Here is a 15,875-nt window from a genome sequence, read left to right on the forward strand (position 1 = left end):
GAAGAGGCAGCATGATAGCGAGAGGCTAAGCATATCTAATGAATGACTCATTGGAAGTTGACTTGACTACGAGCATCTAACTGATCGCCATCTATACACTAACCTGAAGGTTTATGCGAAATCGTTCGATCTAACGATGTTCTTCCTATCGCTCCACCCATTTAAGCCTCGTATGGTCGCTCAGCTTGAGGGGTGATGCGGGCGATATCTGTCTTGCAGTCAGTCATCTAGATCACCACCACGCTTCAAGTCATGAACTTACGGCGGCGGGAGCCATTCTCCCAATCGATCAAAGCCGAATGAGCAGTGACTCTGTTGTCCCAAACGACGACGGTCCGGGGCTTCCACTTGACGCGGCAGTGCAGATCCTGACTGTAGGCCAGGTGGTCGTACAAGAACTTCAGCAGGTAGTCGCTCTCCTCCTGCTTGAAGCCGATGATGTAGCGGGTGAACTGCGGGTTGACGTACAATGCCTTCTCGCCCGTCGCAGGATGCGTACGGACCAGAGGATGGATCTGTCAGGAAAACACTGGTCAGTCGCTCCATTTTTTCTCCGCTAAGCATCAGGTAGCCAACATACCGAGGAAACAGGTGCTCTCCTCACAAATGTCCCTTTCGCCTCGGCGGCACCCGCCTGCTCATAGCCGCTGTGCAGCGCCTTCAAGCCCTCCAGCCTCTCCCGGAAAGCCGGGCTCAGACGCTCGTACGCCTTGGCCTGGTTCGCGAAGATGGTGTCGCCACCCGCATCCGGCACGTCGAGCGAGTACAAGAAAGTGGTGCCGGGAGGTTGGTTTTCGTATGTCACGTCGCTGTGCCACGCGATACTGTTAGTCCGGTTGTCAAAGAAGCTGCGAAAGCTCTGGTCCTCGGCGCCGCGGTGCACGAGGTGAACCTCTGGGTAGCCCTCGGGGGCGCCGGAGGTAGGGTGGATGTGCAAGCGGCCGAAGTAGCGGCCGTACTGGAGCGCCTTGTCGATGGGGATATCTGCAAAGTCCTGGTCACGGAAAGCGACGACCTTTTTCTGGGCGACGAGCAGGGCGAGTTCGTCTTTGCCCGCGTCGTTGAGCTGGGAAATTTGGACGCCCGAGACTTCGGCACCAATGGAAGATGTAATGTTCTCGATGGTGGCAGTCGAGGGGAGCAGGTTGGGGAAGGAGGGATCCGCGTCCTTGCCGTGCTCGTAATGCTCGAAGGGCTCGAGGGGAGCATATCTGGTGAACAGCGGTCAGTGCGGACGACGGTGGTTGGAGGGAGGAAATGCTGCGGGGAATTGGGGAGGGAGTTGTGGGGCGTGGTCATGGAGCTGGAGGCTTACTTGACTCCCTTCTCATTCTCCCATGTTGGGAGATAGTGAGGGAAGGAGGCGGGCGCGAACTTGTCGGTGCCCTTCAACTCAACTTCCTTGTTAAGCTTATGGATCTGGAAATCTTTGTATGCACCAACGGCACCCCGATTTTGTGGGACGCCAGCCCCTTGGGACACGGCGGTCGTCATATTTATTGACTGGTGTATTATCTGCGGAGCTGTTTATGAAGGTCTGAAGCAACGCCTGTACAAGAGACAATCACCTTTCCCGAACCTCCGACCACGGCACCCACGGCATATATACGTACTAGTCAAGGCTTTCTAGGACTTCTCCAAGGTCTGTAAGCGCTGTCCTTGGCTCGATGCTGATGATCAAATGTTCCCCTCACAGCGCGATTGCACGACCTTCCCAACAGCTCATTGGGTGATCTGAATGGTGAACTCAGCGACAGTGCCCCTATTGGAAGCCTCCGACGGACGTTTATTCGTTCGAATTTGGATCCCTACAGGAAGCTACGTTGTATATGTCTTGGGCTCTTCATTGCGTGATCGGCTCCACTTCTTGCCACATCTGAACTATCATTCTACCGCGACGAACTGCCACGAGTGCCATTATGTCGTGATGAGATCCATAGATCAGAGCCTGCGCGTCACGACAGTCACCGTAGCGGGATCAAGTACCCGTCTTGTATCTGTCATCGTTCCACGCTTGAAGTCTTAGTTCTGAAGTATTTCCACCACCCTTGAGGAGGAAGATATGGTTCGCCCGGACGTAGATATACTCTCTTGAATGCATGCATCTCAAAAGCAGCAGCTCGAGACCGTACTTCGATTCATTCATCCGTTTTCAGACATACAACGTGGCGCCCTTAAAGAACTTTGATTTCCGAAAGTGCTACGAAGTGTGTCTTGCTGGTCTCGGCTATAGCTTCCACCTGAACCACGCTCGCGCTCAAGCCGCGGCAAGCGGCAGGTCCAACCGACAAGGCAATTTCACCAGGCAGCCTGCGTGCCTAAATGTGTTGCCTTCTTCACCTAACAAGTACTACAAGAAAAAATCGAACTTCATTTCCTTACTTGCTGTACATAGTCTTTAGCTTCCTTTGTGCTGTTCGTTTCTGTCCCTTCTTCAAGGCAGGCAGACTAGCATCATTCTTTGGGGAGTCGTTTCCCCAGGCCCGACCTCGGCTTCCATTGGCACTGTCAGCATCGCAACATTCAACTTGAGGCGAAAGGGCCGCCCTTTGTCTGAGCGTTTTCGCAGACCGGTTTTCTTGAATTCCTTGTTTCCATCGCTTTGATAAACAGATTTGGCGCGACTGGGGGTCCTTAACACCTCACGCATCCGATAATATGTCTGGAGAAGATTATCACCGATCCATTATACACCCGGGGCTCACGACCTCTACATCAGGAACTTTCTACTTTGCGTATGGCTCCAATCTATCCATAACGCAGATGCGTATTCGTTGCGACCATAATCCAGACTCCAGTCGGCCCATCGCACTTGCCCGCCTAGATGTCCATTCCTGGATCATCTGCCAACGGGGCTATGCCAATGTCGTGCGCTTACCACCCTCGACGCCCACCAATGATGCCAGCACAGTCTGGGGACTGCTTTACAACATGTCTCCCGAAGACGAATCGCGGCTAGACCTTTACGAAGGACATGACCCGATGCGTAATTCAGATCCAGTGGTAAACCCGGACCCCGAAGGGCAAGTGGAGCGGCCATATCTACAAGGCAACTGGGACTACAACAAGCAGTATCTAGCCGTGACTGTAACCAAGTGGTTAGTTGACCCAACCGACTTTGGCGTCGAAGTTCCCAATTGGCAGCCAGAGTCACAGCATCAGACCACGGTGCGCGTGTTGGTCTATGTGGACGAGGTCCGTACCAAGCCGGGAGCCATCAACTGGGAATACATTGGGAGAATGAATCGGGGTATCCGAGAGTCCGTGGCACTGGGACTACCCGAGAGTTGGGTGAACGCAGTGATGAGGAAAGATATTCCAGCAGGTGTGGAGGTCGATGGTAAGTCCTGTCAAAAACGGAAGCGAAAGCCATTCATACCAAACACCGGGACATATTCGGCATGCCGCGGCGATTCTCTGGGACAATGTACTCTTTCATCTCCAAGCCAATAAGCCCTAGAAAGAGACCCGAGCTGATTCAGAATGACAGATGACGGCTACGTGGGGACAGCCGATGGCTAGTAAGTCTAGGAACACACCCAAACTCGGGCATGCGGAGGACCCCTGTGAGAAACGTGAGACTTGTGGCTCAGTCCTCCATACTCAAACCTCTCATCCTTCTACTACTCCTTACACAGACCTCCACTTATTCCGAAGTGCGTCTAACCAGAATTCAGTGTAGAGGTCGAAGCCACAGAGGCACAAGATCACGTTGCAGAGAAGGAGGTGAAAGAGTGGCATGAAACGAACGGCCATGAGTCCGTGCAAGAGGGTTGGAGGTGATCGTACAGCTCCTAGCAAGAGAAGACTTCTATATACGAGCTGTCAACCCGGCGATTTGGGATCAATTCCCAGGTTGATGAAACCAGTAGAGAAGCGCTTGCTGAAGTCATTATTTGGGATTGTGTACAGTGCAAGACATGAAATGGCGTAGAAGTCTGCTCATGCTTTACAAGCTAGAGGAAGAGAAGCCAACTCCGCCGTCGCTATGCTGCCCTGCTGTGCACAGAGTGCCTGTCCATTTATGTCCATAATTAATGTCGCCGGGACACCATCCGTCCTGTACAAACGCCATCATCAAGCATCAAGCATTGCCCATTGCTCTCTATCGACTCACCCCCACGCCTACACTCCATTACTCGAAGTCATCTCCTCCGCTCCTAGAACCTGCCTGGGGCGGTCTGCACACTGGCCACGCTTACGTCACGGTTTTCTCTCGTCATGCCATCTCGCAAGTTGATGCCTCTGCGCGCGCTGCCTGGTGTTTTCGACCCGGCGTCCATCTTCTTCATGTTCATGCTCCGGGCGCGGTCGCGGCGGGCACGGATCTGAGCGAGCGCAGCATCCCGAGAGACAGGCGTGCCAGTAATACCCTTGAGGAGTTGTGTGTCAGGAGCAGGCTCCGATTGAAGAGGGATGTGGATGGGTTGCGTGTGTGATTGAGAGTGTCCACGGAGCGATGCAGGCGTTCGATGGCCGAGGGAGTTGCTGTCGTCGTCCACGTCACGGAGTGGCACGGTTGTAGTCGTTGTGACGGTCTGCTGTGCAAGAGCCCGCTGATTTTTGAGCATAGGAGTCATGGGGAAGACGGTGCTTGCGGCTGGGGACGCGGAGGTAGACTTGTCAAAGTTCCGTACGGTCTCGGATTTTGTGAGAGGGGAGCGAGTTTGCGAATGGGAACGAATGTTGGGCCTCGATTGTGCACGACGGTGACCGCTCTCTGGGGAATCTTTCAGGGCAATGCGGGTCGTGTGTGAGGAGTACGCGGGGTGTTCGTCGAGAGCAGTCGCAGAGCGTGAAGGGAGGGTACTCGGTTGTGGTGAATCCGGAACCATGCGGATCGGAGATCGCTCTGGAGAAGTTATGGTGAGAATACCCATGGCGGTCGAAGGACGGGGAGGGTGGTGTCTGGGCTGCGTGACATCGAACAAGTCGACCTCGCTGCTCTCGATGGCACTCCGGGCGTGAACAGGAAGAGGGGTTTCCATTCGGCTGTCAACATGAGCCGATGTCGACGTTGAGAAAGTGAAACAAGTAGTAGCCTTGCCTGGTTCAACCATCACCTGAGTCATATCCTCCAGGACAGCCGTCGGTTCGGGAGAAGGGTTTCCAGAGGCGAACTCTTGGTCGGTTGGTGATGGTAGAGGAACCTGCACTGCCTCCTCAACTACTGACATTTCAGGCTCGCTTGCGACAGTCTGTTGTGCATCTGCCTGGGCTGGTGTGGGTTGAGTCGTTTTTGCGTAAAGTTGCTGAGCGGCAGGAGTCTCCTGAACCTTTCTCTTCTTCGCGGCACGCTGGTCGCGGATGCGCTCAAACTCGGTGTCGAAGATATAGCGCTCTCCTCTTTTCTCAGCACGTTTGCATGCGCAGCATCCAGCCTGGCACTCCATCTTCAAGAAGTCGATCTGTCCTTGCTGACGCTCTACGATTTCGCGTGTTCCTTCGACTTCCGAATAGAGGGAATTGATATGATCTTCGAAGGTATAGACTTCATCGCCGTACTCCTTGAGCATACGGTCACGTTCCACGAAATCGGTCCAGAAAGGCTCCAGGACGTCTGAGCGAGTCTTACAGCATTGGTGTAGCGATAGAGTCGGCGACGTTGCATCAGCGCGCTGGGAATGCCGCGTCTGAGCATGAGACCGCTTCAGAGGACGAGGTGTCGTCGGTGAGTTGTTGTTATCAGCGGCCGGATCTGTGACAGGAGAGAAAGAAATCGGAACGAGCTTCTCCTCCGCTGTACCAGGCGTGGGCTCTCGGACTGGCGCCGTCTTCAACTCAAGGACAGCAGCGTCGCGCTCTTTCTCTAGCGCGGTCAGAGTGGTCTTTAGGGTTTCGATTTCTTCCGTGAGTCCGGACACAGCATACGCACGCTCGAAGGCTTCTTGACGCGCTTCCTCTTTCTTAGTTCTCTCCGCCGCAACCTCTGCATGTGCACGCTTCAGTTCCTGTCTGGCCTCCTTGAGCTTCTCTTGCGTTTCCAGCTGGTTCAGTTCAGCCTGGTAAGTTTGCTTCCTGCACTTTTTGACTTCAGCGACATAGAATTTCTTGTCGTTGCTGCGCGACTCGCGCTCAGTCTGAAGTTGGTCCATCAACGACTCTATCCGTTCCGAGACCATTCTCTCGCGATGTTTTCCCGACTTGACCTGCTCTTTCAGTTTCTCGATTTCTGCTTCCGCACTAGCCAAACTGGCTTGTGACTCCTCGAAGCCGAGCAGAGCACGTTGCAAGGCGCCATTGGTTGGTGTGTGGCCGAATCCCCGGAAGTTTTTGGTTGGAGAGGATGGGGTGCTCAGGTTATTGAGAAAAGCGACTTTGGATTGTACATCGGAAGAGATCGACTCTCTAGAACGGTGGAAGCTTGCTCGTACATTCTCGTCGTTGAAGTTGGGCAAGGAAGGCGATTGCGGGATGCGCTGATTCATTTGCTCTGAGGATAGCTGACGAAGGGGACTGTTGGTGGGTGCGGGGCCTTGTGACTGATATGAGCCCGCTGTATCCATGATGGAGACTCAATCGTTCGAGGTCTAGGTGTCATAAACTTTGCATAATGGTAGACCAGCACATGGGTTGCAGCAAGTAGATCTCGAGAGTTGCTCAGAGCGCCGTTTGTTGATGTTTTTAATCGGGAATAGCGTGGCCAAGGCTATCTTTGAAACCAATCACTATCGTTATCGATCATTGCATCTCCACTCCGCTTACGTCCCGCTGTTTGCATCAAGTCGGTGAGGGGTGGAAGAAGTCTTTTGTTCAATCTTTGATCGTTTCCTTTCAACTTCATGTGTCTGGATGTTCGACACAGCCTATCTGAAAGATACTCGTACGCAGCTAGCGTCCCTGCACTGTCTTCGCGATTGTCTTCGCGATTTCCCGGCCAAAGCTCTGGCTCTATGTCCTGCCCACGATGCTAATATACACAGTTCTGAATCCTTCTGGAAGTACTTTTGACGCCGTAAAATCATATCCCCAGCACGCACCGTCGTGCGTAGGCCGGTGCCGGGAACCCGATCCCGGCCGGTGAAATCATAAAATCATAAACCAAACATTCACAATAACACAGACATTAATGCAAACCGCACAAGCTCCAGCTGCTCCACTTGGGACTTGACTCATCTAAGAGCAGTCCATATCGACATCTTCTCGTCGCTGCAAGAAGGATGGCTCCTCAAAATCAGTCATGCTGGCCTCCATGCCACAGCTCATCATACGACGATGACAATGGGTCTTTTCGGGAACGAAGCCATATGATTGCGGCTCAGGTTGCAACTGGATTTGTTCAAAGGGGTTGAAAGTGGACGGCGGCATTGGCATGTCGCTCATATCCATAAAGTTGGATCGCACTCGGCTCTTAGGCTTTGCGACTTTTCGACCACGGGCATTCTGCAGCCTGTTACCGGTCTGCAGCATGGCGACATTGTGCATTTCATTCATGCCAATGTTGAAATAATCCATAGGCTCCATGGAACCAGCGTCTGGATGCAAGGTAGGTGTGTCGGGCTGCCAGTCTTGACTCTCGTCACTGTCCGAATCGACTTCACACGTCCGCTTGTGACTGGTGGTATATGTCCATAGGCTTTGTTGAGCAATGTTATTGGTACAGTCGTCACTATAATAAGACAGAGCCGCGAGGTTGATGCCGCAGAAGGTGGCAGTGGCGATAGGCTGCATGGCCATGCCTCCAATCTTGTGCAAACCCCCGGCTGAGAACAGCTCGGGCTCTGGCTTGTCGTCGTTGCGAGCCAGCAGAGCTTTCTGCGTCTCTGGAGAAAGCCGAGCTAAGCGATTGCTGAAAGGATGCGGAGTGAAGGGCTTCTTCTGTGGCGAGTGATATCCTTCGCTAACCGACTTGCGAACGCGCATGCCGACCTGAAGCAGAGATGCTTCAATCTCAGCTTGCGTCGGCGCCTGGACAGACAGTTGAGCTAGGACCGGCGAACCGAAGACATGGTTCTCGATGTCGGCATTGGTCTCCGAGGGAATGAAGCACGGCTGAGGAGGAGTGAACTTTCGTCGCTTGGATAGAGGGGAGTTATCCGCAACAGCGGTCGCAGGCATGGTAATAGGAATCTGAGCCATCTTGAGGTGGGATGATGCGCCGAAAAGTGGAGGGTGGCCGAAAGACAGCGAGCGGGATTTGATGGTTGAATGGACGTAAAGATGCAATGACTGTGATATGGAGCGACACTCAAGACACAAGGCGCGACCGGAGTGGTGAAGCTACGGAAGGTTGAGAGATGAGCGGACAGGGAGAGCTTTTGACGTGTTGGACAACCCGAGTATTAGAAGGCAAGGTCTGGGTCGCGGGCACAATCAGCCAACCATCACGGGCTTATCAGAATGAGGAGGTTAGCGGCTTAGCGCGTGGAAAAGTTTGAGGCAGGGCAGAGCTGAGATGAGGTCGCTCTTTTTGCGGCGCACGGGCTTCATGATCCTTGATGGAAGGCGAGAGACCAGGCAAAGCCGTAAGGGGAGTGTGCCAGAGGAGATCAGGGGCCCGTGAGGCGTCCCCAGCCACTCAAAGCTCCGCTCCCTTGAAATTGGCCTGGGCAACTCCGCGCGCTAGTGAGCTAATTCTGGCGCGCCTTCACAGCCTCTCGGACCCTGGAGACAGCATAACGCGACGGACTCATTCTTTTGCACTGCTTGAGATACATGGTTACCGCAGCCAACACATCATAGTATCAGCACCGCTTCCAACGATAAGTTGAATCGTCATGACACCGCATTTTGCGGGAGTGAGTACAGATGTCGCTTAGCAGAGCGGACCAGTCACCTGCGAAGCTCACGTGGTTATCGTATGCTCATCAAGGGAACTCAAGTTGTCAAGATGCACGTAAGCCGGCAAAAGCTGCAGCTCATCTCGTCATCTCGTGTCCACCGTGGTCGCTGCGAAGGACGCGCCCATGCTGTCTTCCTCAGAGCGCATGTTTCAACATCCTCTACCAATTTGAGATTGGCGAGCATTGGCTCTTGCATTTCTCCAACTGCACTTCCGACGCCCTAGCCTCGTGCGGGGGATGGTGGTTGCGGCAGCCTCGGCAGCATTGACGATAGTGCTGCTACCATCTAGCCATGGAACCACTCCTGGTATTCTTTGACCATTCTTTGGTAGGTTGATGAAGTGTTTCAAGGTCTTCGAAGCCGCCACATCATGAAAGATCTTAATGTCATCGTTGTCGGGGCGGGCATTGGTGGCCTTCAGACCGCCTTGGCGCTGGCCGAGCGCGGCTTCAAAGTGACTGTTCTTGAAGCCGTCCAGGAGTTCACCGAGGTTGGCGCAGGAATTCGAGTACCTCCTAATTCGAATTTGCTGAGTAAGTCATGGGGCGTTGATTTTGGCCAAATCTCAAAGAACGTCTCTTGTGGCAATCGCTTCGTTGACTGGAAAGGAAAGCCGCTTCTCGACATACCCTTCGAACAGGACCTAGTTTCCAAGTACGGAGCACCATACTACTTTCTCCACAGGGCTGACCTGATGAACCTTTTGCTTGAAACCGCGCAGTCCAAGCCAAACATCGAGGTCCGCTTTGGTTGCAAAGTCGTCCGATACGACTTTGAAACCACCTCGGTGCAACTGGAGAACGGGCAGACTGTACAGAGCGACCTGATTGTTTGCGCCGATGGCATTAAATCGGCCATCAGAGATCTTATCAACGGCGAGCCTTGTCCGCCGCTTGATACTGGCGATGTAGCCTATCGGATACTGGTGCCAGCAGCACCACTCCTGGAAGATCCCAAGATGAGCCACCTGGTAACAGAAGCCTGGGCAACACATTGGATAGGACCTTCTGCGCATGCTGTAGGGTACCCTTTGCGTGGCGGAGAACTCTACAATATCATCATCGATATTACTCATGAAACGGATCCGTCTCCGCCTCTTTCATTCTCAGACTGGATGCAAAAGCACAGCAACACAGAACTGCTCCAACGGTTCTCCGATTGGTGTCCTGAAGTCAAGGCGATACTCTCTTTGACTGGTACCTACCTCAAATGGAAGCTGGCCGACTTTGATCAGCTCAAGACCTGGGTTCATCCCTCAAACCGGGCCGTCCTATTAGGCGACAGTTGCCATCCCATGATGCCATACCTCGCCCAAGGCGCTGCGCAAGCTACAGAAGACGCCGCCTGTCTCGCGGCCTGCCTCTCACATTTTTCCTCGCTTGGCGCAGCCCTGAAGCAGTATCAGCAGCAGCGAAAACCCCGCGCCGCTTATATAGCGAGAAATACGAGAGTTTTGCAGGAATGGTGGCATGTGCACGATGGCCCCCTTAAGGACAAGCGGGATCAACTAATGGGATCAACGGATGAAGACAACCCGATGTTCTGGGGTTGTTCGAAGCGGAGAGACTGGCTTTTTGGACACGATGCCAGTACCATTGGCGAGCCGAGATCCGTAGCAGACGGCATTCCAGACCTGCCTCCAGAGGTGAAACCTGAAGACAGTGTTTATCAACGTGCGAGACATGAATTGTCCACTAATCCTTAGCAAGCCCGCGTTGGCCTTCCGTGAGTGGTAGTAGGACTGCACGCGACAGCTCGATCGAACTAGCAGAGAGGCTCGAACGCATGAGCCAAACACCATTTCCGAACGGAAGATCCTTGTCCGAGCACTGACACAGCCGATCTTGTTTGATCTCTCAACTTGTTCGGGCCTTGGCGAACGTTGTGTTTCAGGATAGCTCAGGCCAAGCGAGTGGCAACGAACTACGAGTCAACGACTCTGCAGGAGGTGAATAATGCGAAACAGCGCTTTTCATAAACATCGCCGCAAACTTATTCGCCCTCCTTTCCAACCCATTAAGTGACCTTCAAATCGACAACAGCAGATGTGAAGCAAGGCGATATGAGTCCAACATCAGTTCGTTCGGCCTGCGACAGGTTACTCTCAGGCATCTTCGCTTCGATCAAAGTGCTGAGCTATGAATCAGTGCCAGTCACCGACTACTTGCGTCAGAAAGACATCGAGTCCTTCAAAGACGGACTGGCTGCATTGTCCCCAGTCCTGATCAGGCTCAGAGAAAAAGATCATTTTTTCCCGACCAAGCCAAAGCGTCTGTTAGTTGCCATTCTCGACGAATGCGATGTGATCTGCAAGCAATCGCAGAAGCTCCTCGACCGAGAGCATGGCACTTTTGCGCTCACGGCCGCCACCAACCCGAAGTCGACCTGGGCTTGCGCTACTCGCGACCAGGCGTTCCTGCTGCGTCACCAGCTTACTCAACACCGAGGAACTCTCGAGATCGCCCTTGCCGTGGCAAACACTGTGTCCGCGGCATCCACCGCCAGGCACCTTCCCGCCAAGATGTACGCAGAGGATCTTGAGCGAAACCTGTTCTCCATGAAGCCCTCACTGCAGACCGTACTTGGGGTCCGCGTGCCAGCTCCCGACCCTGAAAGCACCGTTCCTCGGGCTATCCTCAAATACCGGAACGAAGTCATCATGCCCAGAGATATAGGCATCACCAGTCCGAGTCGCGCTCTCTTAATCTTTTTGGATGACCTGTTGGCGTTCGCTGCTGGTGTGGTCGAGGCTACAGAACTGCCTGACTCTTCGCCAGCACACCACCGCGAGAACAACTCTTTGCACTCGCTATCCAGTAGAAGCTCCTAATACATGTAGTTTTAATCGAACTTGCCCGCCTCTCTTGATTGTACTTAATTTCGGCTTGAGATATCGGTTCTGCCATTCTGTCTCTGCATCAAAGTGAGAATGACAGGCAAAAGATTAGGCGCGACGAGCCTCGGTGGTCGGGGGCGGTGACGGGTACATACTCGGGTATGGAAGAAAGTAATTGGGACTGAAGGTAATGCTGGAGTTCGTCGACAGATGGCATGAATTCATCTAGCGCCTCCAAGCGAGATCGAACACGAATCTGTTATGGTGCTGGGAGCACACTGGGAGAAAGTTATCTGCATTCTTCATAAATCGTATAAAACGTATCAAAAGCCGTAGTAAGGACGCCTACGCCTCTACAGCCTCAAACCACAAGGAGGACCTTACCGGTACCAGCCTGACCGTGCATCCGACACAACACCCAACCCCCTACCTGTATGTCTCTGTCGCAAACCCTCGCTCTCTCTGGAAATACCCATTCTACGCACTCCTCAAAGCCCGCAACCGATCTCCCAGCCCCTCCTCCAACACCCGCCTATCCTCCTCCGGCTTCGCCACCTCAGCCTCTGGCGCACTCTTCATCTCTTGACTCAACTCCACGCCCGCCTCGTCCGCCACACGGCCCATCAAAGCCTCGACCTCCCCCTGCCCCTCCACGCCAACCTGCTGGCTCTCCACCCCGCCCGCCACGCCCTCATAATAACTCGACACGACATCCAAATCCTCAAACTGAGACTCAAACTTCTCCATGACGGCGCCTATCTTGTCAAGATCCATGTTCTTAAGCGCAACGTCCATGCCTTTCACGGTCTGCGCCATGCTAGCCGTGACGGTGCGCATGGTGATGGCGGTCTGCACGCGAGCGGCGACGGCATCGATACGCGCCGCCAGCGTCAAAAGCTGCACGCGCTGCTGCGAGTTGCGCACGCTGTTGGTAGCGTACAAGCGCGCGATCTGCGGCTGTGGTGGCGTGGTCGTCAGCGCTTTCTTGAGCTTGGCTTGCTCCGTGCGGCTGTCTTTGTCTGCTTTGGCTGCTTGGCGGTTGAGTTGCTTGGAGGTGAACTGTAGGGTGCAAAAAGATATGGGTCAGCGGACGATTCGGGTTTGGGTAAGATGAAACGAAAGGGGCTGTGGGGGAGTTGGCCACCCCGGGAGGATGGGAAAGGATGTTACCTTTAGGTTGAACAGTGCCTTCTCGAGGCCAGACATGGCTGGGGAGTTATGCTTGTGCTCTTCTCAGGTGTGAGGGAGGCTCTCGGATGGGGAGGATGCGGGGCGTTGGACACAGAAGCGCCGCGGGCCTCGATGCGAGTGTCTTTGTGGTACGATGTAGCGCAGATATGGATCGTGGAAATCTTCGGACGACGGAACAATCTCGTAATCAAATACTGTGCACCATCGGGTCGCAGTCGAATTGGAGATGCCTAGCTGAAGTCGCAGGACAAACAGGCGATGACGTTGAAAGGCGGCTGATGCGCCAAGGACCCGGCTGATCACCGGCTCGGAGGGTCGAGCCTTGTTGCCTCACCAAGTACTGTACTGTACCTAGGTGCCTACCTAGATACACTCGGTCTCTGCTACGGGCTTACAACACAAGGCAGATGGGATCTGTGTGACCAAGTTAGTACTATTCAAGAGAGACTCCAGCTACGAAGCTTATTCTGAAAGTTCCGGAGAACAAATGCATTGTTTTCAGCTCGACCAAAGACGTACGAGGCCGTTCGTCACCAGATTGTCGAAGACGAGTTCAACTAGCATTGGGTACCATAGTCTACGGGCCGCTGTTTTCTGCCAGAAGCATATCAGTAGAATCAATCTTCCGAGACATCTCCGTTTCCAAGGACGCTCATCTAACTCAGGTAGATGCCACAACAGGCGCCACAATGGACACCCTAGCCTCCTCAGTATTGGTATCTTTCCATTTTCCGTATCCTGCTTTGAACGCCTCGAGATGACCAACTGTAATACCCGATCTTCTTAGGACTCACATAGCATAATCGTGAATGCCAGCCGGGCCAAGGTCATTGTACTCTGTCCGACTCATGAAGCCCTTATTCTGGCCGGCGTCTACCATGAAGATCACCTTTCCAGCCACCTGTGCGCCAAGGAAAGCCGCCTCCTCCATGCCCGCTACCGACGCATGTTTCCATTCCGGGAAGTAGTCCGGCACCTTGACCGTCTTGATCGAGGTTGGTGACTGGCTGAAGCCGCGGTAGTGATGTATATGAGGGTCCATCATAGGTGTAGCATGCCCCGTCATCTGTCCAGGCACTTGGAGCTGATGTTGTGGTGTGTTGGGTTGCATGACATTTCGAGTCGCAGCCACGAGCAACGGGTTCACGCCGTGGCCCCCAGGGTGATGCATGGGATGTCCCGGCTGACCAGGAACAGGAGTATTTGTACCTGGCGTTGCGACTGGCGTGGTAAAGTTTGAAGGTAGCTCAGAAGTGAAGATCGTGGCAGTTGACGGTGATAGAGTATACCGTGTGGAGAGCAGACTGATTAATGCTGTGGTGAAGCCTATACAGCGTTAGCATGGTCGTAGTAAACTGACCGTGATAACGTACCTCGTGCCCTAGCACCATTGCCAAGGATGATCAGGTTGTCCCATAACGACGACCGTAGAGGGATATCCGGTACACCCAGAGCAGTGCTGTGTATGGCGGCCGTAATGGTGTCCAGAATGCCATCAGTCTGGCCTTCCGAGGGGTAAGCAGCCATGAACCGCTCGACACCAACCTCGACTTCTCGCTTGCGTTTCCGGCTACCGTCCTCGTCCGTTGTACCATGTGGCAACACCTCTTCATACGTGAAGGTAGCATTCACTTTCTCAGAGTTCCGTAATCTCACTGGCTTAGGACCTTCGGCTGGATTGGCCTTCTTCGCAGCTGCCTTTGCAGCCCTTTCTGCCTCGCGCTTTGCCACGATCTCAGCAGCATTGCTCTGTGCGACAATGCTTGCCACGTCCATCACACCCTCATTCTCATCGTCACCATTATCCTCGCCGACTTCGGTGTTGTTGCCTGGCCCCCTCGGCGCATCGCCAGGCCGTGCTCCGTCTGCTTCCTTCGCGTTGCTACCTGAGTCTACAGCACCAGTGCTGGCCGCGGCGGCAGGGTTCGGCACCTCCGCCGGGGCAACGGCCGAACCTATCGGTAGTGGGGTGCCAGGTAATAGGATCTCGCAGATGCTGCTCTTCTTCAGAGCCTCGGCCATTGACTCATCGCATTCGATTCCTTTTCTGTTCAACGCTTCCTGCAATCGCTTCGTTAATGCTCGCCCACCGCAGCCTTCGAGCGCAACAGCACGACCAGAGTCGTTGACCTGATAGTCGGTCACAGCAGACACATCACATTTGTCTAGGCCAATGTCCACCACCAGGGCGCTGGGCACACCGTAGGCGTAGCATGCCGCAAGTGCTGCGTCCATCATGCAGAATGCTGGTATCCTGTGATTTTCGAAGAAGTATTGTGTGATCATCTCCTTGTCACGTTCCGTCCAGCTCGGCTGTGATACGACCAGCAGCGGCGAAACGAAGTGAGGTCCCATGGTCTTCCAGATGTGTGATAGCAGCGCGAAAAGACATGGCCAGTTCTCAACGCGACCATTGACAATGGGGTATACTGCGCCCTCCTCCGAGTAAGGATCGTCCTCGTACACGATCTCCGGCTCGGTCTCTGCGGGCCCGGGTTGACCCTCCGCTGCACTAGCCTCTGTAGATGTTGCTACAGGCGCAGATTCGCCATTCTCAGCTGTAGGTTTGGGCGCCTCCGTCGGCGCCGCATCAGACATTTCGACATCGGTAGAGGGCCCAGTCCTATCTTGGGGTTTTAATTCGCCATTGACCAGGCTGCCCTCTGTCTTTGCGTCCCCGTTCGGCGACGCAGTAGTTTTTACGTCCTCGCTCTTGACCTTCGGCCGCGTTTCGATCTTGATAGGCTCCCACTCTCCAGGTTTCAAGCCAGGAAACATGCGCGTCGCAAACCGCCGCTGCGGAGGCGTGAAGCTTTCTGGTAGACCAAGCTGCACATTTGTGTATTTCGACCCCGGCGCAATGATCTGTGAACAGTAGCGAGGTCAGTCAGCGAGCACTACTCCAGCAAGGACTGGATTCTATTGGGCATGAGTTGCGTTGCAAGGGCGTAAAGAACTTACAAGAACCCACTCATCCTTGAAGGGCGGCATGGCGCAGGTGATTACCCGCGACCAGCAGGCAGTCGATAGAAATCACACCCTAAGTGATGGCTCGAGGCGTTGC

The 15,875-nt window shown here is 54.0% G+C and overlaps 8 protein-coding genes across 8 annotated transcripts; 3 read left to right on the forward strand and 5 right to left on the reverse strand.

Annotated features, from left to right (window-relative positions):
* Positions 1–161: 161 nt before the first annotated feature.
* On the reverse strand, positions 162–1,494 carry HMPREF1541_00943 (uncharacterized protein; the record flags this gene model as incomplete). Its single annotated transcript, XM_008713244.1, has 4 exons — positions 162–208; positions 263–515; positions 581–1,211; positions 1,316–1,494. The coding sequence occupies 4 exons, from the start codon at positions 1,492–1,494 to the stop codon at positions 162–164; spliced, it is 1,110 nt and encodes a 369-aa protein (XP_008711466.1).
* Positions 1,495–2,658: 1,164 nt separating this feature from the next.
* On the forward strand, positions 2,659–3,783 carry HMPREF1541_00944 (uncharacterized protein; the record flags this gene model as incomplete). The annotated part of the gene is made up of 3 exons (XM_008713245.1): positions 2,659–3,340; positions 3,491–3,521; positions 3,678–3,783. 3 exons carry the CDS (start codon positions 2,659–2,661, stop codon positions 3,781–3,783), a joined length of 819 nt encoding a protein of 272 aa, XP_008711467.1.
* Positions 3,784–4,160: 377 nt separating this feature from the next.
* On the reverse strand, positions 4,161–6,506 carry HMPREF1541_00945 (uncharacterized protein; the record flags this gene model as incomplete). Its single annotated transcript, XM_008713246.1, has 1 exon — positions 4,161–6,506. The coding sequence occupies one exon, from the start codon at positions 6,504–6,506 to the stop codon at positions 4,161–4,163; it is 2,346 nt and encodes a 781-aa protein (XP_008711468.1).
* Positions 6,507–7,116: 610 nt separating this feature from the next.
* HMPREF1541_00946 (uncharacterized protein) lies at positions 7,117–8,079 on the reverse strand (the record flags this gene model as incomplete). The annotated part of the gene is made up of 1 exon (XM_008713247.1): positions 7,117–8,079. One exon carries the CDS (start codon positions 8,077–8,079, stop codon positions 7,117–7,119), a length of 963 nt encoding a protein of 320 aa, XP_008711469.1.
* Positions 8,080–9,154: 1,075 nt separating this feature from the next.
* On the forward strand, positions 9,155–10,489 carry HMPREF1541_00947 (uncharacterized protein; the record flags this gene model as incomplete). The annotated part of the gene is made up of 1 exon (XM_008713248.1): positions 9,155–10,489. One exon carries the CDS (start codon positions 9,155–9,157, stop codon positions 10,487–10,489), a length of 1,335 nt encoding a protein of 444 aa, XP_008711470.1.
* A 357-nt stretch (positions 10,490–10,846) lies between these two features.
* Positions 10,847–11,614, forward strand: HMPREF1541_00948 (uncharacterized protein; the record flags this gene model as incomplete). The annotated part of the gene is made up of 1 exon (XM_008713249.1): positions 10,847–11,614. The coding sequence occupies one exon, from the start codon at positions 10,847–10,849 to the stop codon at positions 11,612–11,614; it is 768 nt and encodes a 255-aa protein (XP_008711471.1).
* A 483-nt stretch (positions 11,615–12,097) lies between these two features.
* HMPREF1541_00949 (uncharacterized protein) lies at positions 12,098–12,826 on the reverse strand (the record flags this gene model as incomplete). Its single annotated transcript, XM_008713250.1, has 2 exons — positions 12,098–12,679; positions 12,791–12,826. The coding sequence occupies 2 exons, from the start codon at positions 12,824–12,826 to the stop codon at positions 12,098–12,100; spliced, it is 618 nt and encodes a 205-aa protein (XP_008711472.1).
* Positions 12,827–13,601: 775 nt separating this feature from the next.
* Positions 13,602–15,802, reverse strand: HMPREF1541_00950 (uncharacterized protein; the record flags this gene model as incomplete). The annotated part of the gene is made up of 3 exons (XM_008713251.1): positions 13,602–14,137; positions 14,185–15,676; positions 15,773–15,802. The coding sequence occupies 3 exons, from the start codon at positions 15,800–15,802 to the stop codon at positions 13,602–13,604; spliced, it is 2,058 nt and encodes a 685-aa protein (XP_008711473.1).
* Positions 15,803–15,875: the final 73 nt, after the last annotated feature.

Source organism: Cyphellophora europaea (assembly GCF_000365145.1).
Source record: "Cyphellophora europaea CBS 101466 unplaced genomic scaffold supercont1.1, whole genome shotgun sequence".
Taxonomy (NCBI): Eukaryota; Fungi; Ascomycota; class Eurotiomycetes; order Chaetothyriales; family Cyphellophoraceae; genus Cyphellophora; species Cyphellophora europaea.